At 37.2% G+C, this 27,635-nt stretch overlaps 1 protein-coding gene across 2 annotated transcripts in view; it reads left to right on the top strand.

Moving 5' to 3' along the window:
• atg7 (ATG7 autophagy related 7 homolog (S. cerevisiae)) overlaps nt 1-27,635 on the top strand; it is a 66,529-nt gene that overhangs the window by 2,062 nt on the left and 36,832 nt on the right. The window contains exons 1-17 of one of the 2 annotated variants that reach the window (XM_006631106.3): nt 231-382; nt 4,595-4,797; nt 5,675-5,877; nt 7,065-7,119; nt 8,290-8,407; nt 9,261-9,338; nt 10,498-10,614; nt 11,033-11,179; nt 11,541-11,629; nt 11,952-12,073; nt 13,748-13,838; nt 14,145-14,289; nt 14,592-14,750; nt 17,818-18,012; nt 20,020-20,226; nt 21,442-21,557; nt 24,716-24,791. In XM_006631106.3, coding sequence (XP_006631169.2) covers nt 5,700-5,877; nt 7,065-7,119; nt 8,290-8,407; nt 9,261-9,338; nt 10,498-10,614; nt 11,033-11,179; nt 11,541-11,629; nt 11,952-12,073; nt 13,748-13,838; nt 14,145-14,289; nt 14,592-14,750; nt 17,818-18,012; nt 20,020-20,226; nt 21,442-21,557; nt 24,716-24,791 — 1,893 coding nt within the window. In that variant the 5' untranslated portion in view covers nt 231-382; nt 4,595-4,797; nt 5,675-5,699. Of the gene's footprint in view, nt 1-230; nt 383-4,594; nt 4,798-5,674; nt 5,878-7,064; nt 7,120-8,289; nt 8,408-9,260; nt 9,339-10,497; nt 10,615-11,032; nt 11,180-11,540; nt 11,630-11,951; nt 12,074-13,747; nt 13,839-14,144; nt 14,290-14,591; nt 14,751-17,817; nt 18,013-20,019; nt 20,227-21,441; nt 21,558-24,715; nt 24,792-27,635 lie in introns of those variants that run through there. The other variant, XM_015348179.2, reaches the window with a different exon arrangement.

Genomic DNA, 27,635 nt, shown 5'->3' on the forward strand with positions numbered 1-27,635 from the left:
TACCTTGTTAGCTAGATTCAGTTTAGTTTCTTGATTTTTTTGGATTTAAAGATTTACGTAAGTTATTGCTAACATTTTGGCTTTCATTTTGTAATGCAATTAAATGTAGACGATATCTACTGGATTGTTATTATTTAGGTGTTGGAAAAGCTTTTTGTAGTAAATATGTGAAGTTTGTTAATAATTTCACATTCCTAGTTCTGCAGACGCCTGTACTATAATAAATCAGAAAGGATTATACATTTGGACGCTGTAATTTGTTGGAAATTCGTATCACTCCCACAACACTGGCGTAACTAATACATTACGTGCATTCTTTGCGTACGTCTGACGTCACTCTAAGAGCGTCCGGTCACAAGTGTCGAAGGCGGAAGTAGCTTTGGTAAGTATGCAGGTTGGAGCATTTGTTTTTTGGTCTGGGTACATAACAAAATTATACTTAGTAAAGTTTTTTCATCCAGCTTCCCTGTAGTCGGAATGATATGCCTTCTCTTCAGAACACTTGGCTATCTAATAAACATGATTAATAAAATATATGTGATGATTTCTTTTCGAGTCCAAGTTGAAGTTACTCCTTTTCATAATGAAAAGCACATAGTGTTGGACTGCTTTCTGTAAATTCTGCTAAATATTCTACGTTTTTTTTAGGTTAAATCTTATGTTTATGATATGAATTTAAATGATAAGGTGAGCTATATATGTGTCACGTTACAGCTACGTAGCTCAAAGCTGTTGGATATTCATTTTTCATTAAAGCCTAGGTCATTACCTGATTTAACCTTATTCTTCCCCGCCTCATTTGGTAAGTGTGGAGTATGTTAAGGATGGATTCTGATGAAAAATAATTACCAAGAAAACAATGCCAGCATGCGTCTTTATCAGAAAGTAAAACAGGCAAGGTAACGTGGAAATCCAAACTCTTCATTGTGTTATAGAGCAACAATATGTTACTGTTTCATAAACCTGCGGCTCCAAGTGGAACGTATTCTGTAGCTTCAAGTTAAAACTGAAATTTAAGTGACTACTAAAATTAATTTGTAATTAAGATTGATTAATGTAAAATAGCCAACAAGTTACTAGATGATGGTCACTTGTGGGCTGTTCATTTCCAGTGCTGTGGATTCCACCTACAGGAATAGCATAATTAAATGTTTTAAAGAAATGTGTGGGATTTTAGTTTGAATCTATTTCATGAATATGTAACAGAACAGTATGCCTCTGATATGAATACAGATCTTCTAAAGCACCTGTAGCACTGATTTAAGATCTGATGACCACTTAGTAATTAAATGCTTTTAGTGCAGTCTGCATATTCAGTTCATTCTTTCAAAAGTCCTGCTTGCCCTGTTTTTATTCGCTTTGCTTTTTGACCTTAGTTTTTCAGCACACTGTTTTATCTGGGTGTGTAACAATAAAAAGTCCATGTGAATTAACCAAGTTTTATGGAGTGTTTAAGTGGATCCAATACTAACATTTGCAAATCTATTGATATAGTTGCCTCTTCTTCAGGTATGAACATTATTAGTATTTGATAAACCTTGGAAAGCCTGTATTGATAATACAATCAATAAGCAACTCAGTAGTGGAATAAAATTGTTAGAAAAGAAAGGTTTCATTATTTTTGTCTGTATCTGTAGGCTATGTTATAAATGTGTATACTTAAATTATAGAATTTTTTAGAAGTACTTACTGGAGGAACATAATCTTGTGACTGTTTAAATTGCACTGAACATCAAAAGAAATATGTACAACCTGCAAAAAAGCTATCAGTTTTTTTGTGGCAGGTACACTGACATTTTATTGAATTACACAGGTAAAACATTTGTGCTGATTAACATCTGTCATCATACAGTAAATGGTGTATAGTGTCCTAGTTCATCCAGAAAATGTTCATGGCGGCTTAACTCTGGCAAGAAGGGCATCCATGTCTTAAGTATCACACGAATGCCATTATAATATGAGCAGCATGAGGGTGCGAGTTGTCCTGCTGTAACCAGGTCGAGCAGCAAGTGAGGTCCCAGGACTTGACCAATGTAGACATGTGCAGTCGGGCTGTTATTAATCACTACAAGTGGAATTCTGTATCACCTAGACACTACCGTCCTTACCAATCACATTTAGAAACATCGCCATCGGTTTTAGCGTCCTGGTTTGTGGTCTTCTAGATCATGGCCTGTCATTGACAGGCTGTGTTTGACTGTAACGTCTTTCATGGTTGGGAATTGTACCTGTGCCCAGTCAGCTCTTTCACTTATGAGGTGATTCATTGCTTATGTAACAGTCACTCAAGAGTATCACGATTAGTAATAAATGAACAATTAATCAGGATGACACCAAAAACATTTAATCAAAATCCATACCTCATTTTGCTGTAAACATATGTGAGTAGAAAGAGACAAGTTTATTTTGATGGTCAGTTTATATTTTGTATTGGTCAGAGCCTCTTATCTGTGATACTTCAAGTCTTGCTTGTGTATTCACTTTTTACCTACCAATAATGTTAACATCTTAATATCTAATAAAATGATATGCATCATTTTTTTTAATGGAGTTTAAACTACATTGTATTAAGATATAAATCTTATTTTTGCTTGTACCATTGGTATTAGTAACTATTTTGCTAAAATAAATAAAAGACTCATACAAACATAGCTCCTAGATATTCAGCGAAGAGTCCGAAGATGATATGTTATGGGTTTTAAATATTTTCTCTTCCTCTGCAGATGGTTTAGCTGCTGGTAGAACAATGGTCCTTAAAGTATTTTGGAGTCTTGATTTATTCTTTTATTAGTGATTGGTATTAGGCAGAGAATTTCACTGAATAGATACAATCAAACTTTCAAGACCTGGAATATTTTCAACTGGAAATCATGTAAAGCACCTCTGAAGTACAAGCCATTGGCATGCATGTAGGCTCACTTTGCTAATTTAACAGAAAGGGTCTATTTTTGTCTGATTTTACCAGGCAGAAGTGGTATTTGGACAGTGATCACTGGCTTAACCATTAGCATTACATGCAGATTTTAAGGACAAGGTCAGTATAATTTGTGAAGTATTTAAAGTTCCAGATGTGTATTGCTCAGTGATTGCATTGAGCCTTGGGTTCTTTTAATCCGTATCAAATATGCTGAAAAGCTCTTCTTTAATGCATCATGTTAAATGTCAGATAGAAGATGAAGTAGGAAGGAAAAGCAAGTCTTGCTGTCTAGTGCAATTTATCAGTTTCTCAGTCATGATGAACCGTAAATGCATTTTTTACTTGGGTGCTTAATCATAATTTGTCATCCTGTATATCATTAAAATGGCATTAAACTGTTCCTAATTTCTATTTATGTTCATAATAGAGAAAAGTAAAGACTGAATAATTTACTACAGAGTTTTAACATGGACAGATTCAGGATTATCAAGTATTGTGAATGCTTGTTTGACTTCAAAATGTCAAATTGTTTGTACTACAAGAAGGGATTGTTGAGCTACAAGATCTTTAATTTTGTGGTTGGGGTATTTTGTTAAAATATCCAGAATTCAGCATTTTGTTTAATTTAAAATGTGTATAAGAATGCCAGATGGGGTCATGTAAATGCTTAAGAGACTTGGCGGCGCCAGTATTTAATTACACAAATTGTGTTGTCTGTCTTATGGAAGCCTGTTGAATGAAAGTACGTTCATCCACAGCAGAGCTTATTAGGGGATTAAAATCTGTTTCACACTTTGAACCTCTGAGTTTAAATAAAGAAGAAGAATTATTGGACGAGCTACAGTATGTGTCTTTTGTGGGGAGGGGATGTCTAGTGCTACTTCACTTTACTGAGCCCTGTTCTTCATGTTCAAAAGAGAAAAAAGGGCTGTTGATGTCTGTGTAAAAAAAAAAGTTTGGAGATGTATGGCTTCAAAAAATATAACTTTTTTTTTAATCTGGACACAATGGAAAACTAAGAATTTATTTGTTTGATTTATATCAGTTTTTGCATGAGTAAATTAAAAATCAACAGTTGCATATCCTAATATTAGAAGCACTAAAATGTCTGCCTTTTCAAATATCAGCTTTTTACCCCTTTTGACAGTAAAGAAGGAACTTTTCAACGTGAAATGAATTCTTTAATCTTAATCTACAAATTGATACTTTTATCATTTCTTGCACTTTTTTTTTTTGCAAAATAAATTATTACGTTCAATGTAAACTTCAAACATATGCAGTAAACACCAAGCGTATTCGATGTGGACTGTAATAGGTTTGCATTTTCTTATTTGCATCCGGTTCAAGTTACTGAATCAATTGATATTGTGCACGACTCTAACAAGGTGATGGAATAAGCTGTCTTAATCAACCCATGAATTTGAATTCATCCTGATTGAAGTAATTCATTAATGCTGTTTATGTTACTAAAAAAGAATACTCCTTTGAGTTAAAAAAAAAGGTAATTTACAATAAAAATGCAATGAAGACTGATGAGTCATTCCCCTTTGATTTATATTCAAAATGTGCTATTGAAGACTGAGTGTCCCTTGTTTCCATTAATGCTTATTTCCAAACTCAGCAGAGGTGAAGGTAATGTAACTAAGGACATTTTTTTTTCTTTCTCCTCCTTTTAAGAACATAAGAAAGCCTGCAGAAAGCTTGAGGAGGCAATTCGTCTCATCTTGTTCATTTGGTATTTTAGTATCTAAGACAAAATTTTATTCAGCTGCATTTTGAAGGAGCCAAGTTTGGACATCAACATCAGCAGCAGACTGGGAGGCCTGTTCAGACACTCAAAACTCTATGTATAAAGAAGAGCTTCCTATTCTCCATCTTAAGTAAGTTTCGTTTTAGTTTCCAAATCATTGATAGGGATCCGGAAGAGCAATTGGCTTAAATGGATCTATGCATTACATAACTGTTTACTTTGGCCCAGGTAGATATTATTCTTAAATTGACTTGCTGTTACATGTTCAGTGAAGCAGTTCTCCATTCACATGCATATATTGCTTTAAATCTGAGGGTTAAGCTTTTTGGAAATTTGAACAGGTGATGTTAGAGCACCTATTGGTATTAACTATCCTTGCTGTTTAAAGAATTGTAATATGTTAAGCAAGACATTCCTTTTCTAAATCCATAATGGGATTTTAAGAGACAGACAATATTTCCGAAGTATTCTTCTGCTTTAGCTGTGATATTTCCAGACTGGTTTATAGTTTAATGGTTCAGTGTTGCCCCTCTTTTATGAAATGATGTTAAAATTGCCATTCCTTCAATCTGTTGGTACAGAGCCCATCTTAAGTGGGAACTGAAATATCCTAGTTAAGGGTCTATGACGAACATTCCTCATTTTTTTAAGTAAGACTGTGGAAATGTCATCAGTCCATTGCAATTTATTACTGGTTGTAATCTCTCCTAGCCCCTGTAGTTAGTGTGTGATTTGGAGGATTTTCTTCCTAAGAAAAGGTCTTTGCAAAAAACGTTCTTTGTGGGTTGGAGACCAAAAGGAAAATGAGTTTGTTCTCACCAAGCATAAATATAGATCAGATGCAGGTAGGACTTGCAGCTAAACTAAAAAAAAAATAAATCTTGGTTGCAACTGGAACATGGTTTGCGCTTGATCTGTTTTAAAATGTTTTGGGATGGTATTTTGTGTTAAGGGTACAGCGTACAAACACATGACCTGTGCGTTTTGTGTTGTACATTCTGTTCCAGAAGCAAACCGAATTTGTAGAGCGGAATGGCTGCCCTGCCCACAGAGAGAGGCGGAACAGCTCAGGTTGAGCCACCCAAGCTGCAGTTTGCTCCCTTCAGCAGCGCCCTGGAAGCCGGCTTCTGGCACGAGCTCACGCAGAAGAAACTCAATGACTACCGGCTGGATGAAAGTCCAAAAAGCATCAAAGGGTACTATTATAATGGTGAGTGGAGTCAGGAAAGGGGTAATGTATGAGGAAGCGCATTGCAAACTGTTCAAATCCTGCAAGGATTTTAGTTTAGAAGGTCAGATGTGTTCCCTGTGAGTTCAGTTCAAATGATTGAAAAGCCCTCGAAACGTAAAAGATGCGCTGCAGCTTCCTGATGCCAGCAGGTCACCATTTCAAGTGCTTGGACGTAGAGTTTGGCATTTATGAGATAAACCTGCAAGGGGGATTGACTTTTTTGCCACCAAACTGAATCCAATTTACTTTACATTGCCAGCACCCTGCAACTCACGACTGGCAGCCCAGTGAAGCTCAGCAGGTGTGATCCTGGCCAGTACCTGGAGGGGAAAAACTAAGGTTGCTGCTGGAAGAGGTGTTAGTGAGGCCAGCAGGGGGCGCTCACCCAGCAGTCTGTGTGGGCCCTAATACCCCAGTATAGTGATGGGGACACTATACTGTAAAACGGTCTGTCTTTCGGATGAGATGTAAAACCGAGGTCCTGACTCCCTGGGCATTAAAAATCCCAATAAAAAATCCCAGGGTGTTTCTTGAAAAGAGTGGGGGTGTTACCCCAGCATCCTGGCCAAATTTCCTCTACCTTTACCAATCATGGCCTCCTGATATCTATGAATTGGCTTCATCACTCTGTTCTCCTCCCTACTGAGAGCTGATGTGTGGGCAGTGTACTTGTGCACTATGGCTGCTGTCACATCATCCAGGTGGGGCTGCACATTGGTGGTGGAGGGGAGTCCCCATTACCTGTAAAGCACTTTGAGTAAAGCATCCAGAAAAGCGCTATATTAATGTAAGCAATTATTATTATAAATTTACTGTACACATTACAGAATTGGGGAACCAAGTGTTCAGAAGTCCATACTCATGTAGCTTCAGCTCAGAATTTCCCTATTAAAATAAACATTTATTTATAGTTATTCAAAGACATAGATATACTGCCCACCTTTGAACCCTTCTGCTTTGAGCTTTGGGCTTTGGTTATATCTTCATTAGAGGCACCACATCTCTGCTATTCAATAAATATGAATTATGTACTTATTGTTATGATATAAACTTGTCTCGTTCACAGGTCAATAAAAAGAGGGTATTGGATGCAAGTTAACACAGCTCTGTTGTGCAAAGCTCTGTGGTTTATGTAATCTGTTGTCTTGTTCATGTTCACCTTCAAGGTGATCCTGTTGGGCTCCCTACTCGATTAACCTTGGAATTCAGTGCCTTTGATGTGTGAGTATCTAAATTTAGAATGTGGTTTGTACTTCAGATAAAGGTTGAACTCTGCTTCATTACTAATAACATGAATGTGGCAAAAGCAAGATGTTTCAGGCTGTTGAGGGTCATTTTTTGCTGTCTAGTCGAGAGTACTTAAATTACAAAAAATAGGAGAGAGAATAGAAGCTCAGGAACACTGTGTTCTGAATAACAAACCCAAGTTTTATTGAAATAGATTAGTTTTTCTGAAGCTCTTATTTTTTTTGCTCCTTCAACATTGACCATATTGCATTATATAACTGTCTGCAGTGCAGGGTGGCTGCCATTGCCATGATTAACCTGATACTTTTACTTTGCTTTTCCCTGTAGAACTTATTCATATTTTCTTTTTAAAGCTCATGCAGTTAATTTGGATTAGATTCCATGATGTGATCTTTAAAAATGGCGTGGTTTCAGCTGATAAATAAGAGACCTGTTATTTCGTTGATGAAAAGAAACAGAAATTATGATGTAATTTTGAATTACATAAAGCTTTCGTGTCAGGGCAAAACGGGCGCATTCTGGCAACATCTTGACCTTTCTTTTCATTTACGAAATCTCTGCCCAGAAAGGCCAGTGATGTTCGGCGGAGGCATTTCATGTAATTGGCTATGGGTGTATTCTTGTATGCATGCATGCCAATAATTGTATTGCAGGAAGGGCGGCTGAAATCATCGGGAAAATGAAAAGAAAGGGAAATTCTTTGTTGACAAACTGCAAGCCATGTGTTTACTGATTGATTTTACTCTTACACACAGCAGGACAGTGAACCTTTTACCCGTGAAGCAAAATATAGTGTGAGAATTGATTCCACATTCTGGTAAAAAAAAAAAGTTAATCTGTCATTCCATTCCTTTTCAAAGTTTGCGTCCTGAATTGTTCTATGCTTCGGAATAAAATGTTGCAAAAATGTTGCATTGGCATGCACACACCAAATAAGCCATGAATGCTCATGTTCTTAATGAACTAGCGTGTAGCTACAGTACATGAGTGCCATCTAACTTAAATATAGTTGACAAATAAGCCTTGAAATTTGAGGACAGTTAGTGAATGTGATGACAGTGTGACCAATTAAACACCTATAAAGATTTGTCACCAGTAGTGAAATTAATTTACTTGAGTAAAACTTCTACTTTATGTATTTAGAGATGGCCCCACTCCAACCCGCTGTTGCCCTGCAGTTGGTACTCTCTACAACACAAACACTCTGGAATCCTTTAAGTCTTGTGATAAGAAAACGCTACTGGAAAAAGAAGCCAAGCAGGTAAGTTAAATATCTGTAAACCCAGACTGGCCACAAAAAAAAGGGGGCTTTATGTTATTACAGAGACTTCGTAGTGAACTGTAGTTTTTTGATTCTGTATTTTGATGTCGTATTTCTTCGATTGGAACAGTGTTTTTGTAAGGCTTGAGATGTTTTATTGATGGGCATGTCTTACGCAAACTCCAAATGGTCATAAACTGTGACCTTTGAGTATTTTTAAATCAAACAAGGAAAAAGCCATGGTCTTTCCCGAGCGAAAATAGGTGAATAAGAGTAGTCACAGTATGTTTCATTTGTCTTTGTCCCATTTTTAACTTGGTCCATTAAAAGACTGCATTAAAGTCAGTTAAGGGTTTTCAGTCCTTAAAACTTGATTGAATAGTTTTCATGAACAATCTTGATTAATCTTGACATTTGTAACGTATAAACTGATTTTAATATGGAAACGTGCCATCTATTGAGCGCACACACATTTTATTTGCAGAATTTCAATTATGTTATGGACAATAATTGTGTGTGTAGAATAATGATTGTATTACATATTTCTACTTAACGTGGTCACTAACTAAAGATATTCAGCATGGAGCAAATGCCATATTTCCATATTTGTACTTTTTGCCGGTTTCACTAATAAAACATAGCATTGTACGTGTTTTGTGTGAAGTAATTTTATTTAGAATGTTATATTAAATAAGGTTGTAGGGGAATGGGCTTATCTGTAGTATCATTCACAGAAAAACAGGTAATATAAACTGTAAAATTAGACAACATTTTTCATCTTTACCATATAAGTTGTACTTGTTATATTTGTTGTTTCTGTTTTTTTTTTGTCATAACTGTATTTTGTTTACAGATATGGGATGCAATACAGTCTGGAGAGGTTTTAGAAAATCCCTCAATTCTAAGCAAATTTCTTTTGTTGACTTTTGCGGTACGTATTTAGAACAGCGATGATGAGAAATTCTCTAACATTTTGGTTTCATCTTCTTATTGATGTATAATTAATTGTTTTGTATGACCACAGAAACCTATAAGGTTCTTGAGATTACCATTTGGTATGATTATTAAGTCTTTGTGCTTTCCAAGAAGAACTAACCAAGTTTAAGTTTAAACAATTAACTGCAGTGAAGCTTAGTGTTGCATAATACTTATTTTCTCAAATATTGCTTTGTAATAAAATTCAGCAATGCTGTTTGGGCATTATGGAGGCACAATGGTTGGTGTTGCTGCTTCATTTTGTTGGAGCCCTTGGTTCAATTCTTGGGGTTCTTTCTGTGTGGAGTTTGTATGCTCTCCTTGTGTACCTTGTGTGGATTTCCTCAGGGAGCTCCATCAGGTGTGAGCCTGGTCAGTACCTGGATGAGAGACCTCCTGGGAAAAACTAAGGTTGCTGCTGGAAGAGGCGTTAGTGGGGCCAGCAGGGGGCGCTCACCCTGCGGCTCATGTGGGTCCTAATGCCCCAGTGTAGTGACGAGGACACTATACTGTAAACAGGCGCCGTCCTTCGGATGAGACGTAAAACCGAGGTCCTGACTCTCTGTGGTCATTAAAAATCCCAGGGTGTTTCTCGAAAAGAGTAGGGGTGTACCCCGGCGTCCTGGCCAAGTTTCCCATTGGCCTTTATCAATCATGGCCTCCTAACAATCCCCCTCTATAAATTGGCTTAATTACTCTGCTCTCCTCCCCACTGATTGCTGATGTGTGTTGAGCGTTCTGGCGCACTATGGCTGCCGTCGCATCATCCAGGTGGATGCTGCACATTGGTGGTGGTGGAGGGGAGTCCCCATTGCCTGTAAAGCGCTTTGAGTGGAGTGTCCAGAAAAGCGCTATAAAAATGTAAGCAATTATTATTATTATTAATTTTCCTCCATTGCTTTCTGGGATCGGCTCCAGGTCCTTCACTACCCTGTATTGGATAAAGTGATTAGAAAAAGGATGGATTAAATATTCCACAGATGTTTTACTGTATATGCGGTGCAAAAATAAATGCAGTTTTTCCCTATAAAGCCTTTTATATTCCTGAATGTTTTGACAATATAATTTTCCTCTCACGTGTCATTTTACTCATATCCAATAATTTATTTTTCCAGGATCTAAAGAAGTATCATTTCTATTACTGGTTCTGCTTCCCTGTCTTGTGCTTCTCAGAAGGTATTCAAATAATTCAGCAGCCTGTTACTCTTGAAGAAAAGTTCTCTGTTAAGCAGGTTTGTTGGATTGGCATTGAATAAGTAACATATACAAAAAGTATTTTTCTTACGAGTGTCTGAAACTTGCACGTCTTGCAAATGTATAAAACTGGGCCATTTGAAAGAGTAGTATCACATATACAACACACTCTCTAGAACATGAGTATATTCTATTGTCTATAAACCACATCTCTTGGAATGGCAATGAAGAAGTGTTCCACCTGAAAAGGGGTTTTGGGAACCTTCTTTATGCAGCTGACCTTAATGTAAAGTCTTATGCACTGACTTTAAATGAAGAGTTTCATTTGGGAGACACAAGTACTGTTTTTGAACTACAGCACATGAGTTATTATGCCATCACATTTCAATGTCTTTATTATGTCGCCTTGTATATTGATTAAAAATAATCTGATTTTCTTCTATGATACTGTCACAGACTCAAGCATTGCAGGAGGCTTATGATAGTCTTTGCCATGAGAACGGGGCTACGGCTCTTCCGTATTTTCTTGTGAAGTATACAGAGGACTGTGTTTCAGTATCTGTGCTCGGAAAATGGGATGACTTCTTCAAGGAGCAAAAGAAGGTATGGAGACTAGAACAATGCATGGGCAAGTGTGCAATATTACTCAGTCGTGTAATAACCAGTATAATATGCAGATCTCCAAGGATGTAAGATAGGATAAAGTGTGATCTTAGTATCATCAAAAGTATTGTGTTACAGTTCATATGTTACTTCTATAATACAGGCAAGAAAAGGTGTAAGGCAGTGTTTAACATCTTCTGTAGTAATTTTTTTAAACCGCAGGGACTTCACATCTTGTTTTGCTGAATTGTGTTCATCTTCTGGAGCAGACATATGTACAGATGTTCCAGTCTAATACAATGACAGTTAATTCTTATGTTTTCTATCGCTTTAATTGGCATATTCTTTCTGTTGTCTTAAGGTTACAGTTGGTGTCTATGATCCTTGCACTCTGCCTCAGCATCCTGGATGGCCACTGAGGAATCTTCTTTTCCTTATCGCCTGCAAATGGTACAAAGTTGCAAGAGACTTATTGTTTCTGAGCTTGATGTACAGTAGAATGTAGAGCTGTAATGTAGCTCGCATTCAAAACATACAGATGACCTTAAATATGAACAAACTTCCCCTGATGGTAATTTTTATTTTGGTCAATTTTGTTTGTATTTTACATATTTCAATGTACATCGCAACATGGCAAAAATCATTTAAATTTCAGTATCAGCAGGAGAACCTATTAAATAACAGCACTCTACATGATTGCGGGCATACAATACTTGTTTGAATAAGTCCAGCTATTTTATATTCAGCTTCTTTTTTCTGTTCCTGACGTCAGGGGTGGTCTTTTGGATTCAGTGGAGGTACTATGCTTCAGAGACAGAACCCTGCTGGGCACAAGGTCGATTAAACACAGCATCATCTTCGAAGTGGAACTCCCAAGGGTTTCAGCGAGCGCGGGTAATCTGCTTTTCATCCTAATCAGCTCCCTTTTGTCAAGCTATACAGTTCGGGAATAAAACAGAAAATCTTGTCTTTCACAATTGTGAGAAAAGGATGAAAGCACTTCTGCTACTAATAGTTACTGTTCATGCAAGTTTCTGTGATCTGTGAAGTTGCTTGTTTGTTGAGCTTTTTTGTGTAATTAGGGGCCATCAATCCCATCTTTCTATTTTTAATTAAAGGCTGAAGTGTTTTAATTAACCTCAATAATTTATTTATGGGGGAAAGGATGAAAGAAACAGACATAACCATTATTATCAGTAGCTTTGATTAACATTTAATTTTCTCATAAGGAAAAAGAAAAAATAAGTTTTGTATTCATTTTCTGCTGTGCTGTTAACTGGGCCATAGAACAACAGTTCAGAATACAGTATTTTTTGCTTTAAATTTTTTATGTATTCATCTTGTAATCCATTATTTTATTCCATATAGTTTCATTTGTGTTCAGTCTGTGCTTTCCCAGCCTAGTGATTTGTACAGTGCCGATAGAAATTGACAATAATTTCTGGTTCATTCTGTATCACAATAGTTCTTTTCTGTTCTTTTCTAGATGTGTAGAAAATAGGTGGTACTGTATATCACTCACTGAACTAAGGTCATGCTGATGGTTTACCACAGATTTGCCAGTAAACAAAAATGAAATTCTGTCACCAAGTGGCATAACAATATACTGTAATATGTTGGTATGAGCATAAAAGTTAAACTTATCCAATGACTGTGTTATGATGTAATGTTTGAACTTTTTCTAATTTGTGTTCCTTCCTAGTACAGTTTTCTGAGTTTCTTCAAAAGTGGTCATACATAAAATAATTATATTTTAAGTGCCCAGAAGGAATTAATGGAAGACAGAAATGTGGTTTTATGTTTCTCGAATTAATTATGGGAATGCAACAATGTGGTTTTGTGTTTCTTATATTCACTGTGGGAATTTATTGCTGCTTATACCAGAATATGTGCTGAGTGCTAGTTCAGACAAGTAAATATTCCAGCTGTGCTGGAATACAGATGTTCTCAGTTTTTGAGAGGTTAGGCTTTCTGAGACAAGTTCCTTACTTTACTCTGCACAAAATTACGGGACTGCAATGTCTTGTTCATTCGTTCCAGAGCTTTTGTGCCATTACTTAGTTTGAAAATATTGACTATTAGAGTATTGTAATTTGAGTTTTATTTAAGCATAATAATGTAACACGGTGATAAGGCAGGGTTCAGGGAAATTAACCATAAATAAGAGCTGTGCTAAATGTGCACCTCCTGTATTCTTGAGTTGTGCCAGGTCTTTGAACCAGACACTTTCATTATATGAACTGGGATGTGGTCAACCAGTTATCCAACCCAACCCATTTACTTACCCAGGCTACAAAGACTATTTCTCAAATATGTGCTTCAGTTGGATCTTGCTCAAACTACAGACCAGTATGATAGATGCATCAAAAACAAAACTACTGTTTGATATTAACTGTTTGATATAAACAGGTTGATATTATTGTTTAAAACTGCTTATGTGAATTTTTTTTCCAGGGATTTTGTGATGGATCAGAACAGACATGTCATAAAACCTGATTTATGCTCAATCGATAATTGTATATAACTTTGAGAAAGTGCTAGAACATTGATGATCTGTATTTTTTAAAGGATGCCCAAAAAGTGTGGGTTGGGAGAAGAATCAGAAGGGAGCCATGGGCCCAAGAATGGTGAATCTTAGTGAATGCATGGACCCTAAAAGGTACTGTATGTTTAACTATCGTTTATGGCACCAGCTATTATACACTAAAATAAAAGGTTATATAGCCCATCCTTTTGTTTCCCACTACCTTTTTTAAAACACGTAAAGCATAGTAGAATTATTTTAAAATGCTTAGTTAATCTTTTCAGAATTGTTGCTCTTTCAAGGGTATTGTGTGGAATCACCTAAGCGTTCCTGACATTTTCATGACACCATATTGCACCTGCCACCTGTTACCATGTTCAGAGTTTTCCATTTCAAGCCGTTGCTGAAAAAAAAAACCCATCTCCCCTCTCGTTGAGAAAGGCTGGCCGAGTCCTCGGTCGATCTGAACCTGAAGCTGATGCGCTGGAGGCTGGTCCCATCGCTGGACTTGGAGAAAATCATTTCGACCAAATGTCTGCTGCTCGGAGCTGGGACCTTGGGCTGTAATGTTGCAAGAACTTTAATGGTAAGGGGCTGGGATCTCATTGGTAATAGATAAATGCTAATGGCAAATGCTGCTTAAAATTGAATGAGAAAAACTTAAGCTCATTATTCTTTAAAGCTTTTTGCATATAAAGGCCAGATAAACTACCAACCAGTTTGACAAAATGTCAGGCTTCTTCAGTGTATAACAATTTATGTTGAATTTAGTCATGTGTTAATGCATCTTGAGAGTATAGGTTTGTTAATTAAACTAAGTTAAGTGAACAGCTTTGTCTCCTGACCAGGGCATTTTCAGATTCAGATTGTTCTGTTCCCCTCCTTTAGGGCTGGGGAGTGAGACATATCACGTTTCTGGACAATGCGAAGATCTCGTACTCCAATCCAGTGCGGCAGCCTCTGTACGAGTTTGAAGACTGCCTTAATGGGGGGAAGCCCAAGGCTCTGGCAGCAGTAGAAAGGCTTGAGAAAATTTTCCCTGGAGTGGTGAGGCCTATTTAAACCCTCAAATGTCAGCCCTTGATCTTTCTTTGCATTATTTGAAAAACGCACAAATATCGGCTTTTGTCGCTGACTTTTCTATCAGCTTTACCACTTTCAGTGGTTTGCCAAAGCACTTTGGACACATAGATTAGGGAGTTTAGTCTTATTGTACGCTTCTACAGTATGTTGTTTCCCAATACTTTTACTTAACCATACATTTGGTTCATATGGTTCACATACAGTATATGAATTCTTTCATTTCTTTATGGGGAATGCCAAAACACTGAGATAAGGTTCACCTTATGAGCAGTAACACTAATTTTCCAAGATTCAGATGTCTGTGGCTTTTTAAATGACAAATACAAAACTGTAAGTGTTTAATAGTCATTTATGTTTTTTTAACTAATAGGTTTTCATATGTATTTATTAAGCAAAACTGTTTCTGATTTACTTTAACTCCAGTCCTGCTCTCTTTCTCCTCTTTTTTCATTTAAAACTTGGCAATAAGTTTAATTTCTTGCAAATGTCCTTTTTTAAAGAATTTGTATTGGCACTCTGAAAGTGCATGACTGTTATGACAGACTTCTTTCAATTTAGTGTTTTAATACTTTCCAAAAGTTGAAAATAAAGATATTGAATCAAAACAATTAAATATTGCACAGTTGGTAGCCAAGGTGTGCTGCAGCTCAAGAGGTTTTCTATTTCACTGTACAACCTCAGTTGTGAAAGAACTGTGAAGAATAGGGATAAATACTGAGATCTGGAATTGGTTGTTGTATAGTATGGGAATGCTGTGAGGAATTTCTAGTCATTAAGAGTGCCTTGGGGCTTCTGGTTTTCATCTCATTTCTTCTCCCAGTTTCTTAATTTCAGTAATTACATGATCGTTTGGCTGTGTATACTCCATGTCTATAAACAATTAAGGAGTTAATTAGCTGGAAAACACTGCAAGACTTTGGTTCTTTGGGATTGGACAAGGGCCACCAGTGAACCATAGTCCAGGCAAAAGAAACCTAAAAACCTACATTGATATATCTCTAGGTAAAAAAAAAATTAGAGAAAATCAGCCTTAAAGCTTAACATATTTTGCACTGAATTGTTCAACATTTGTTTTGTTTTTTTCCTGCCTTGTACATTGTGTTCTTGATCTTAACATGTATAGCAAATATTAAAAAACATCGGTAAATAAAGCACTTTATTAAGATACTGTGCTTAAAGGACTATCACTAGAGTGTTTTATTAATTTAAGATGCAAGCACATTTATTGTAAAATGCCTTATCGTTATTCACGGCTGGCTGCTCGTGCCTTAAAAGAATCCAGCAAAATTAGCAGCTTTGTGCTTCGGCTTTCTGTGTTATCTTAAAATAATAAGACACAATTGGGGAGTTGATAAGATAGGCAATGCCGAGGTGATGATTGTTGCTGCATCTAATCAAATGGAAAAGGCTCATTGGCAGAGGACATACTAATACATGAGCAAGACATCTGTCAGGTTTGACACTGTTCATGTATGAATGAAAAGGACTAATCTCTTTAACCGATAGTCAAAGAAAATTCATCTTGCAGCAGTATTACAAATAAAAATTGATTCAAAATTAAATGTCGGGGTGTTGACCTCGGTATCTTGACTATGCTTTGCACCAGTCCAGCACAATCTCACCCTCCTAAATTTCTCCTATTCATTTGATCAATGAGCTTATTTCTTACTTCTCTGCCTGATCTGCAGAGCAAGGGGGCTGCTGGCACAGAATGGCTGCCTCATGTTGCCCATGTAGGTGCTGTTCTTCAGTGGTGAAGTGGTTCTCTTTTATGCGAGGTGTTTTGGGATCCCTCGGGTTGAAAATGCAAGTGAAAGTGTGGTGGCACTGTGGCTAAGGATCTGCGCCTGTGGCTAGAAGGTTGCCGGTTCAAATCCCACTGCCACCAGAGGAATCCTACTCTGTTGGGCCCCTGAGCAAGGCCCTTAACCCCAACTGCTCTAGAGGCGCCATATAAATGTCTGACCCCAAGCTTCTCACTCCCCATCTGTGTGTCTGTGTCTCATGCAGAGCAAGCTGAGGTGTGCGAAAAGACAAATTCCTAATACAAGAAATTGTATATGGCCAATAAAGTGATCTTATCTGATCTTATCATTTATTGACCTATTTCTCAGCATATGCTTCTAGTGGCATTCTGGTTTAAAGCCTTGCATGAATTTTGGTGAAAATATATGCAAGGTTATTTCTCCTCCTTGTTTTATGTTTGAACATACATCGTTTGGCACTTTTGCCATGTCATATTTTTTCTGCTAAAATCTGCTATGTGTCATCATGATGTTTACAATCAAGGACACATTACAATGCTAGAGAAGTGCCAAGCCTTTCCTTGAAAGACAAGTGTCTTACTTGACCCGAATCCATAAATGTCATCCACGTATGAACGTTGCCATTGGATCAGCTGTGCACAGAGGAATTGCATGTGCAGGTTAACATAGCATTTTCTTCCTTTTCCCCAGAATCTGTAATGACTGCTGATAAGAATCAAATTAACTCCCTCGCCTGGTGATGTTATCCACATTATTAATTCATATTTTTATCTGCATTTCACCGGCTTTCCAATTAATGAGTGGCCCCTCTGTCTGTCTTCCGTAACTGTGCTGAGGGTCAGGGCAATTAGTCGGTGCTATCAACACAGGCAGGGGGCATAGCGGGAGGTTCCTGCCAGCCGTTTCTGCCTTTCTCTCTGCTAACTTCAAGCCTTTGTGACAGATCAGATAACAGGTCGTAGGCAGTGAGTATCTCCTACTTCACCGCCCTCTCCCGTTGTGGCCCCTACCAAAATAAAGGCCGTTTCTGGTGCACTTCATTCGCGCAAAGATTAAACAAATATCGGATTTATTTTCCAACATTTCCAGCCCTGGCAGGGTGTGGAGAAAGGGGGTCGTTGGAGAATTCTCCTCCGAGCCGCCGCCGCCCTTTCGCTAATCAGCCTGTTATTTCGAACTTTATTCCAGGAAAGGTGAAAGGCGAGATAAGAACGAGGCGTGTTGAATTCTAAAAGGCAGTGCTCTGATGACGTGTTTTGTTGCAGGCTGCCAAGGGGTATAACATGAGCATACCCATGCCGGGACACCCCGTGAATTTCTCGCAGGCGACAATGGATCAGGCTCGCACCGACGTGGAACAGCTGGAGCAGCTCATCGCTTCACACGACGTTGTTTTCCTGCTAATGGACACGCGGGAGAGCCGCTGGCTGCCCACCGTTATTGCTGCCAGTCAGAGGAAGGTAATTCAGGCCTACGATAGAGCATAAGGGCTTATTATTCCAGCTGCTCCAGTATTTCACCCTGTGACTTGCAACCCGCTGAAGCTCAGCAGGTGTGAGCCTGGTCAGTACCTGGATGGGAGGCCTTCTGGGAAAAACTAAGGTTGCTGCTGGAAGAGGAGTTAGTGGGGCCAGCAGGGGGCGCTCACCCAGCAGTCTTTGTGGGTCCTTATGCCCCGGTACAGTGATGGGCACACTATACTGCAAAAAAGACTCTGTTCTTCAGATGAGACTTAAAACCGAGGTGCTGACTGTCCGTGGTCGTTAAAAATCCCAGGATTTCTTGAAAAGAGTGGGGGTGTTACCCCAGTGCCTAGCGAGATCTCAATATTAATAATAATGTAACAATTAAGTGCCTCACGTGTTTAAATTTAAAGACTTACTGTGGGAAAGGGTGTTTGTTTTGATGATGATAAGTTCTTTTAAAACAAAATATATATATTTTTTAGTGCTTTTTATTCCATTATTCACTTTTTATCAGTACCAAATACATGATTTCACTTGGTAAAGTAAGAAGAACTAATCTTCTAGTCTAAGGAATGAATCATGTCAACAAATGGATGGTGGTTTGAAATAATTGGCTTGGGATAGTTATAAAAAATAATAAAGAATAGCTGTGGCATTGAAAGGTTTGATCCTGACTAAAAAATGCTGGTTCTGACACAGAAGGTCTTGCAACTTCATTGTACCCTTTAGGGAAATTGCAGTGTACAAAGGCTGTGCCCTAATGGAGCAAATGGTTACTGCTTATAGTGTTACCTATGGTTCTTAATGTATGTTTTTCTAAAAAAGTACAATATTACACACTAATGACCAAAACACTATAATTTATTTCAAGCAAGACTTCATCTCCTATTTAGAAGCTTACATGGCTGATATCAACAGCATTTTAAAGATTAGGCAGACCTCCCTGCATGGCTTATCCTTTCATTGTGCATAAATACTGCTCTTATACTGCTGTAATTCTAATACTTTTTACCATTGAGGTGTTGTTCTTATTTATTTAGTCACTGACATGTACAATAACAACATGTCGTTTATAGGAGACAAATAGCAATGTATTTTTTTATTTAGCCACTAGGGCCATTTCATTAGACCATGAGCAGAAACAGATGACAGTAAAGAACTTAGTCCAGGTGGGTAGCTGTGTCAGCATGTGTAGGCTGCAAAGGAACAAGTACTAGGTGTATTCCATGCTGAAAAGAAGGCTCCACAGCCAAAACGTTTTTTTTTCTTTATTCTCTATTCAACATGGAATAAACCTATTACTTGTTCCAATAAATAACTTATGCAACAATAATAATAATAGCTATTATTGAATTGAATAAATGTAGTTAATAGTTAACAGCTTGTATAATCAAACATTAGTACAACATTATAAACAGCATAAGCAATCAAAAAAACCCTTTCTAAATAGGTAAACTACAGTTTGCCATGTTTTGCCATAACAAAACCTGTCAAAATCCTTGCAAAGCTGTTTGATCCAGTGTTGTTCTGTGCTTTTCCACTGTACTGTCAGCATCTCACATTGAGGGGTCTCTTCCCCCCCCCGATCCAATCAAAGTCCCATTATGGTGAGGGGGAGACATTGTGCTGTAGCTGCCATCTTTTGGATGAGACATTAAGCAAAAATCCCATGGCGCTGTTTCTCAGAGTAGGTGTGCTCACCCTGGTGCTCTGGATGTTTTCCTCTCAGAGCTTGTACCAGCTTCCACTAGGTGGTTGCTCAACGTCAGTGGTGGATGGAGTGGGTACACACCTATGTGTAAAGGAGTACACACTCCTATGTGTAAAGCACTAATTAGTGCTACTAAATCCACAAATGACAAACCCAAGGAAAAGTACGTTTGTTCTCACATTAGCACCCTGTTGTACTTTACAGTATATGGCACAGGGTTAGCTCTAGGCTTTCAAACAGAAGTTACAATGTGCGTTTTCTTTTGTCTTTTGTCTCCCCTCTTCCTAAAGCTGGTTGTTAATGCTGCTCTTGGGTTTGACACCTTTGTTGTAATAAGACACGGCCTGAAGAAACCCCGGCAGGCCGAATCCGCTGAGGCAGAGCCCATGTCCTCCTCCTCCACCTACTCGGCTGTCCCAGGAACCTCGCTCTTCTCCAACATCCCTGGGCACAGGCTTGGCTGTTACTTCTGCAATGACGTCGTCGCGCCCGGGGATGTACGTACTTCAGGACCTTTTAACGTTTGTGCCGACACTGTTTGGGTGTTCCAGGCTCACGTACAAATATCCTCCTTTTCTGTTTTTTTTGTATCAGAGTGGAGTTTTTATTTAAAGAACTACAGTGAACTGCCTTTCAAAATGCTGTCTGAAGCAGAAGTCATTTTGGACAACGCTGTCAAGTGAGACGGCTGCTATTGTAGCTGTGCTGTTCATTTTTTTCAAGTAAAAGATTTAGCTAAAGGATATTATTACCTGGAACTGAATATATTGTGGGAAGAAAAGTAATTCAGTAATTTGAGTTTATTTTGGTAGGTGTTGATATGGTGTTGGTAAAATTGTCTAGAAAAAAAGCTTTCATTTAATTCACCAATACTGATGAAGACATATTAATGAGGTAATGAGCACTAGATATTAAAAACATTTGTGTGGGCTTGTATATCTATAGCAAGGATGCAATGAAATGTCTTCAAAAACGACAAAAGATTTGGGTACAGCAACTCTTGTGACTTGCCTGGTGCCTGTGGGCCTCAGGCAACTTCAGCAAGAGATGCTTTGCTTCTCACTTGATGCTGTGGCTCCTGCAGTAGGTTGAAATGGCAGTGCAATTGGGTGTATCTGTCTTCTCATTCATTCATGTGTCATTCATTCAGTCTTAAAGCAAATTAATTTTAAAAATATACAGTATTATACAGTTGTGTATATGGTATGTTTCCTGTAGTTGGCAAAATAAGGAAATTCTAGGCATTTCATGAAATTGGGGGAACATCTCATTATAGTATCTGCCTTTTGTATGTAGTAATTTCAAGGAAATGCTTGAAAGTGTCAAGCATTTTGTGAAATGATTACGATGGTAAGCAGTAATTTAAGTTTTTAAGTGAATGGAGGTTTTCATTCAATTTTGAAAGTATTTCAAATTACTTTGGGAAAATTTTTATAATATGCAATGGTCCCAAAATACACAAAACGTATGATATGTATGAGTATATGTATAATTGACATCTACTGTATCTCTGTTTAAACAGCACGCTTTAGGGAATAGGAAGTGTTTCTTTACATGAACATACAGTATGTGTAGTAGTAATTGTCCTAAAAGACAATGAGCTGTAAGGCATAATAAAGAGGCACCGAAGTAAATGAAGTAAAATGTCAGGCAGATAAAACCAGAGAATGACTCCCATTAACGTTGGCCTGCTAAATTTTTCTTTTTGATAGTCCACAAGGGACCGCACTTTGGACCAGCAGTGTACCGTCAGTCGCCCTGGGCTTGCCACGATAGCTGGTGCTCTTGCTGTAGAATTAATGATTTCCATTTTACAGCACCCAGAGGGGTAAGTCATCCTTTCAGCGAACTGCTCTCTTTTCGTTCCTCATTTCCGTGAGATGGGAATCCTTGTTGGCTGGGCTAAAATGATGAATTTGGATTTTGTGAAACAAAAAGGACAAATATGAAACGAAATGTAGTGAAGTCGTGCCCCCCCCCCTTTCTAATGGCATGCTTGTAAGAGTAATTATTGAGAAATTACATGCAGCCTGATTGTTTGACTGTTGTATGTAACCGATACACATTTTAATAACGTAAGAGGCAGCAATGGCTAAACAAACAGCAATATGTCCTTTTTACATGAAGAATATTAAGATATGATGTTTTAGTTTGTATTTTTATGTTTTTTTCATTTTTTCGGTCTTAAGTACAACAATTGTCATCCTCCATATTATTGTTCTTATTTAGTATGCAAATGTTTTTCCTTAACCCAGTTAATAATGTTTATTTTCAATCTTAATTTTAAATTCAAGGCTGATTAAATGTGTGTAGCTTTCTATTATGTTCTTCCTAGGGAACTGGTGGTTGCACATTGAGAAGCTATTCTGACAATAAGCCTAAAATATTAAAGGACCACAAGCTGATAGATGAGTTTATGTCGCTCTTATGAATACATTTTTTTGTTATTTACCCCTTTTGTTACAGAATCAAGCCTCTGAGAATCTATTTCAAATTAGTTTAACTGAGTGGATTCCCAAAAGAAACTGCAGTGTTGCAAAATATTATTAGTTTTGTTTTTGACGAACTTCATTACTCAAGGAGGTCACTGCATATAAGTCAATTTTAAGGCAGGCTAACTTTAGAATAAATTTACTTGGCATTTATCTTTTTTTTTTCCTAAGTTGAAAAGAGAAAGACAGCTATGTAACCAGATGTCACAATTCATTTCTGTATGACCTTGACCTTAATGCGTGTAGTTGAGCAAAGTGATTCTCTGCTGCTTGTCTAGGAGTTTTATATCCCATTAGTTACGATTTCGAAATATATTTGTAGTGCTTCCAATATCTGTTTACTGAATTTGTGAAGTCTTGTGAGAAGGTTTTGTTAAATATAAACATTGAAACGAGCATGAATTTTCAATTTATAAATGGCTTCATAATTGTAATTGCAAAAGAAAATACATTTACACAATTTCATTAAAATGATCAATATTTGTAAGATTTTGACAAAAATGTTAGTTTTCGCCACATCTCCAGAGGAATAGGCAATGCACATTCAGAACACTTTGAAATACTGTCTACATTTATAACTTATTTAATGTTAACCAAACTAACATACTGTAAATGGGTAGTATTCCAGGATGAAGAGCTATGTGCGTCATATATGTACTGTATACAATTTAAAATGTTTTATTAAAAAAACAACTATCAGATACATAATAGCTGCGTTTGATGCTCAGGCTTCCATTACAGAATTTCCGGCTACATGGCCCACTATCACACCTGCTTCAAACAAGTCTAAAAATGTTCTTGAGTGACCCTCCAAACACATTAAGCCATAGCAAAGGATGTCTCTGTAAAGCCTGAGTAACCTGACTTTCTCTTTAAAGAAACTATCAGGAGTGAAGCATGGTTGATTACTGCTAGAAAAATGTTTCCTAACAACTGTGGTGTTATAGTTTAAGATCAGCACTGATGTCTTTTCTCATTACCAATTTTTTTTCACAGTGATAAAAAAAAAACTTTTTTTCAAGTATGTATAAGTCATTTAAGGAATAAGGAATGCACCAAAAGTCTGGAAGGTGAATACATTTAGACATGTAACTGTATTCATTTGGGCATTGATGATTTTGCTAAAATATTAGCCATAGCGAGTATATAAATGCTGACTGTTAGACTGGTAGTGTCATGAAAGAGCAGAAATTTTATTTTGCCCTTTAGATGCTCTAGAATCTCCCTAGCTATAAAATGCACCAGAAGGTAACAACAAAGACCCAAAGAAAATGATTCATTTTAGAGTGGTCATTTACAGCAATTTCAAGATGCAGACAGGACCAATCCTAGTATTATGTGCAAATCCCTTCACTTAGATAAGCTCTATGGAGGCTTTTTGAAAAATCTAGGCATTACTCTGCAAGGCACCTACCTTCACAAGTGAGAGGATGATTACACATCTTAAACATAGTGAAAAAACCTTTAAAAGGTATTCTTGTAAATGCACTTGATTCATACAGGTGACATTTTATCTATTGCTCTCAAATGAAAAAGCACATTCACTGCTAATGCATTAGCTGGCTCAATGTAATTTAATCAACTTTGTGCTGTATTAATATAATTGGATTGCACATTTTAATTATAAATATAAATCCTCTAGAACAGTTAATAATATGGCATTAAACAGAAATAACTCTTCACATGATGATAAACATGAAATAATGTACTGTATAAAGGTGAAAAGAAAGAAATATAAGTCTAAAGAAAATACGACTTGTTGACTGTTCCATATTTTTCAAAACAGAGTGTAATAAAACCCCATGAAAGAAAAAAATCTTTAGCTTTTCCGATATGAAATACCCTTTTGTTTTTGTCCCTCTAAAATTAATTTTGGTAGCTAGTTCACTTCATCTTTAGAGCTGCTTGGCTCAGTTATGGCCTCCACATTGTTTTGTGAAGGTAAACTGAAAACTTATTTTCATATTTTGTGGCTATATCAATTCAACCAGTAAAATAAGTGAGCAAAAATCTACTGTACCACACGAGTTCCCGTAAAAAGTGCAAAGTCAATAAGAAGAAAAACTGTGTTCAACTTGCAAAACATTTTTACTTCCAAGAGGTATACTGAAAAGTATGAGTAGGTAGCTGCATCAGCATGTCTATTCTTCAAAGGAGCAAGTAAAGGTTTATTCCATGCTGAAAAGAGAAGAAAAGAAACACAAGTTTCAGCTGTGGAGTCTTCACGCACCAGAAGAAGGCTCCACAGCCGAATCATTGTGTTTCTTTTCTTCTCTTTTCAGCATGGAATAAACCTTGACTTGTTCCTTTACTGAAAAGTATGTGTAACTCTTAAAAAGTAGAGAAAGTAAATCCTGCAGGGATGTCCATTGCTTACATTTATGTTCTGTTTCCTTGTAGATAAACACTGAAGCTCTGAACCATGGTGACAGATCTTGTTTTGTGTTGAAAATGTTGACTAAACTGACCCTATTGTTTCTTTTCTTTGTCACAGAGGTTATGCAGTAGCCAGCAGCAGTGATGACAGAATGAATGAACCTCCAACCTCACTTGGTCTTGTCCCACATCAGGTCAGTCAACTGAGAAAATCTGCAGGAGGTTTTGCTGTTGTAGTTTGCAGATTTGCCAAAGAATGCATGCATATACTATATTTCTCTGCAGCTTGTTCATTTCTTCCTATCCCCTTTTGTTATTGAACTTATTTTGCTGTTGGAGATATGACTAGATTTACAAATGGGCAAATCAAAGTTTCTTCCAATTGAAACTTTCTTCCAATTGAAACACGCATACTTTTGCCAGGATGACTAATATTCATCCTAGAGGAACTGCCTACAATGCCCATCCTTATTTGAAATGTCTTTTGCTTCTTGCGTCTCCCAGCCATTGTCATCAGTTGATCTTAAAAAAGTAAAAATTCCTTGTATTATATTGTGTATAGCATTTGTGCATATAGAGTATATGTATTGAATGGAAATTGCTGTAGAAATGGACTAAAGCTAATGCCTACCCAGATTCACTCAAACATACCTGTCTGCAGTCTAAATTTTCATTGTTCATTAATGTTTAAAGCCTGATGTTTATTTTTGCTGAGAGGTGCAGGATTAGATATAATCAGAATGAAAAAAAAAATCTACAGTACATATCATTATCATGAAAATTAAAACATAAGAATAATCAAAGGAAACCATTCAGCCCATCAACACCATTTGATATGTAGTAGTTAATTTGATCTCACCCAGACCCTACTTGAAAGGACCAGGTTATTAGCAACAACAGTGCTGGGTAGTTTATTTCATATCCCAAAACCGTTTGGGTAAAATAAAATTATTTCCTGTTTTCAGTTTAAAATGCACTTAACAGTATAGTAGTACTTCACTGTCTGGAAAAAGGTACCATCTTTGGCCAAGGCATTCAGAAGCAGACATCCAGAACTTTAGATTTTCCAGTAGCATATTAACCGTTAAACCTATTAAATATGCGTATGTGTTTTCAGTTAATGGTTTTCTAGCTTATCACATGACATTCTGCCCCTGCTTTGAAAAACTTCCTTCAAGCCTCACTGACCATAATTGTCAGACATCATTATAGTGCTAATTTTATGCAGAAGAATGAGAAGGAGACTGATATCATTGATCCCCTGACCTATGTGGAACATAGTGTCCTTTCCCAAGAGGTGTTTCTACTGCAAATCAGAAGCCTGCTATCATGGGATTGGAAAAGATTCATATTTATGGTGGCTTCACTGCGGGAAAAAAAAGGAGTTGGTTGAATTGTGCACCTGAACACCACATGATCATTGGAAATTGCAGGATATTCCCTGAGGGTCTTTTCAGAAAAGCAGTCACCTGCTTCATTTACATGATCTGTAGAGCATATGGTTATGAAAAGCTCATCAAATAACAGGAATTCAGACCCACACAAGAATCTAAATTAGCCGGAAACAGCTGTGTATTAACTTTTTTGGAGGAAAAGACCGAATAGTTACTTTCATATGTTTCTGCACATACAAGCACAATACTGTATGTTTATCATCAGGCTTATTAGAAAAGGCTGTCCTTTGTGTAACTGGTTTTATTGAGTCATCTCCTAAATCGAAGAGACCATTGACATAATTACGGTCACCTTGAATGTAAAGGAAGATACGCAATGCCCCTGAAGAGGAGAATTGATTCCCATTTATATAGGACTCTTTCCCTCCCAAAAATTGATTTTCTGTTCTTAACTAAAGATAGATCTTAGACCTGTCAGCCCTGTATGTTGCACTGAGGAATATACTCTCACAGTGGTCCAAGTAGTTTAGCCTGTTTTACCCATTCCATCATGAACATTTTCAGATTGTGATACCTTTATCCTCAATGATTTGAATCCAAATGGAATTATCCCACTTTTTGATGCTGCATTCATCATTTATTACTACTGCAGCATGAAGATGAAGACAAATGAAATAAATATACAGTTGTGGCTTACTTATATGAGAAAAAAAAATACAAAACAATAAGCTTTCAAAAATCCATCACTTTTACTATACCCTATAGAGAGAGAGGATTGCCAGGTTAAACTTTAAAATTGTAACCTTTAGGCCTGTCTGTTCCCCTCTCAGGTTGACTGTGCTTGTCTGTGCTTCTCCACATAATTTGCTATACTCTCTGGTGATTGCCTGCGTCAATACAGATTGCAGGAGACAGTTACCATTCTGTGAATCTCATAAGGGGCAAACTAGCACCTCACAAGTTCTCTGGAATCTACAAGGTTAGAAAGAGTGCTGTCTTAAATAATAATAATAATAATTGCTTAGACTTATATAGCGCTTTTTCTGGACACTCCACTCAAAGCGCTTTACAGGTAATGCCAGTTCATAGATGGGGATTATTAGGAGGCCATGATTGGTAAGGGCCAATGTGAAATTAGATCCACATATGCATAATGTAATGTACTTGTGGAAAGGCCGGGGCACTGAAATTACTGCTTCACCCAACCTTTTGCAAATAATGCCATCTACCGAAAAACATAATTTCACAATGTGAACTTTCACATTTATTATAGGATTAGATGGAAAATGTGTACTGACGGTCTGACTTCGCATAACAACCCCAGATCAAACCGTGTGATGTAGAAAATTAAATGTCGAGCAAAACGGCCAGCGTAGTGAATTGCAAAATATGAGGAACTAGGCTGCACAGGCTTCACAATCACAATCGCCAGTAGTGGAAGTAATAACACTTCTATTCCCTTTGCATTTCTCTCTGTGTTTAAAGTTGTAATCTGTGCAGTCATATCACAGCCAGTGGTTAAGTTCCTTAGATTAATGATTTTGTAAACACTTTTATCACCTTATGATCACAAATTTAGAGATCAAATATTCCCATTCAGAGAAGTGTTTAGATTGCTGTTGGTTGATAACAGATATTTTTCAG

The sequence above is a fragment of the Lepisosteus oculatus genome, chromosome 4, assembly GCF_040954835.1.
Source record: "Lepisosteus oculatus isolate fLepOcu1 chromosome 4, fLepOcu1.hap2, whole genome shotgun sequence".
Classification (NCBI taxonomy): domain Eukaryota; kingdom Metazoa; phylum Chordata; class Actinopteri; order Semionotiformes; family Lepisosteidae; genus Lepisosteus; species Lepisosteus oculatus.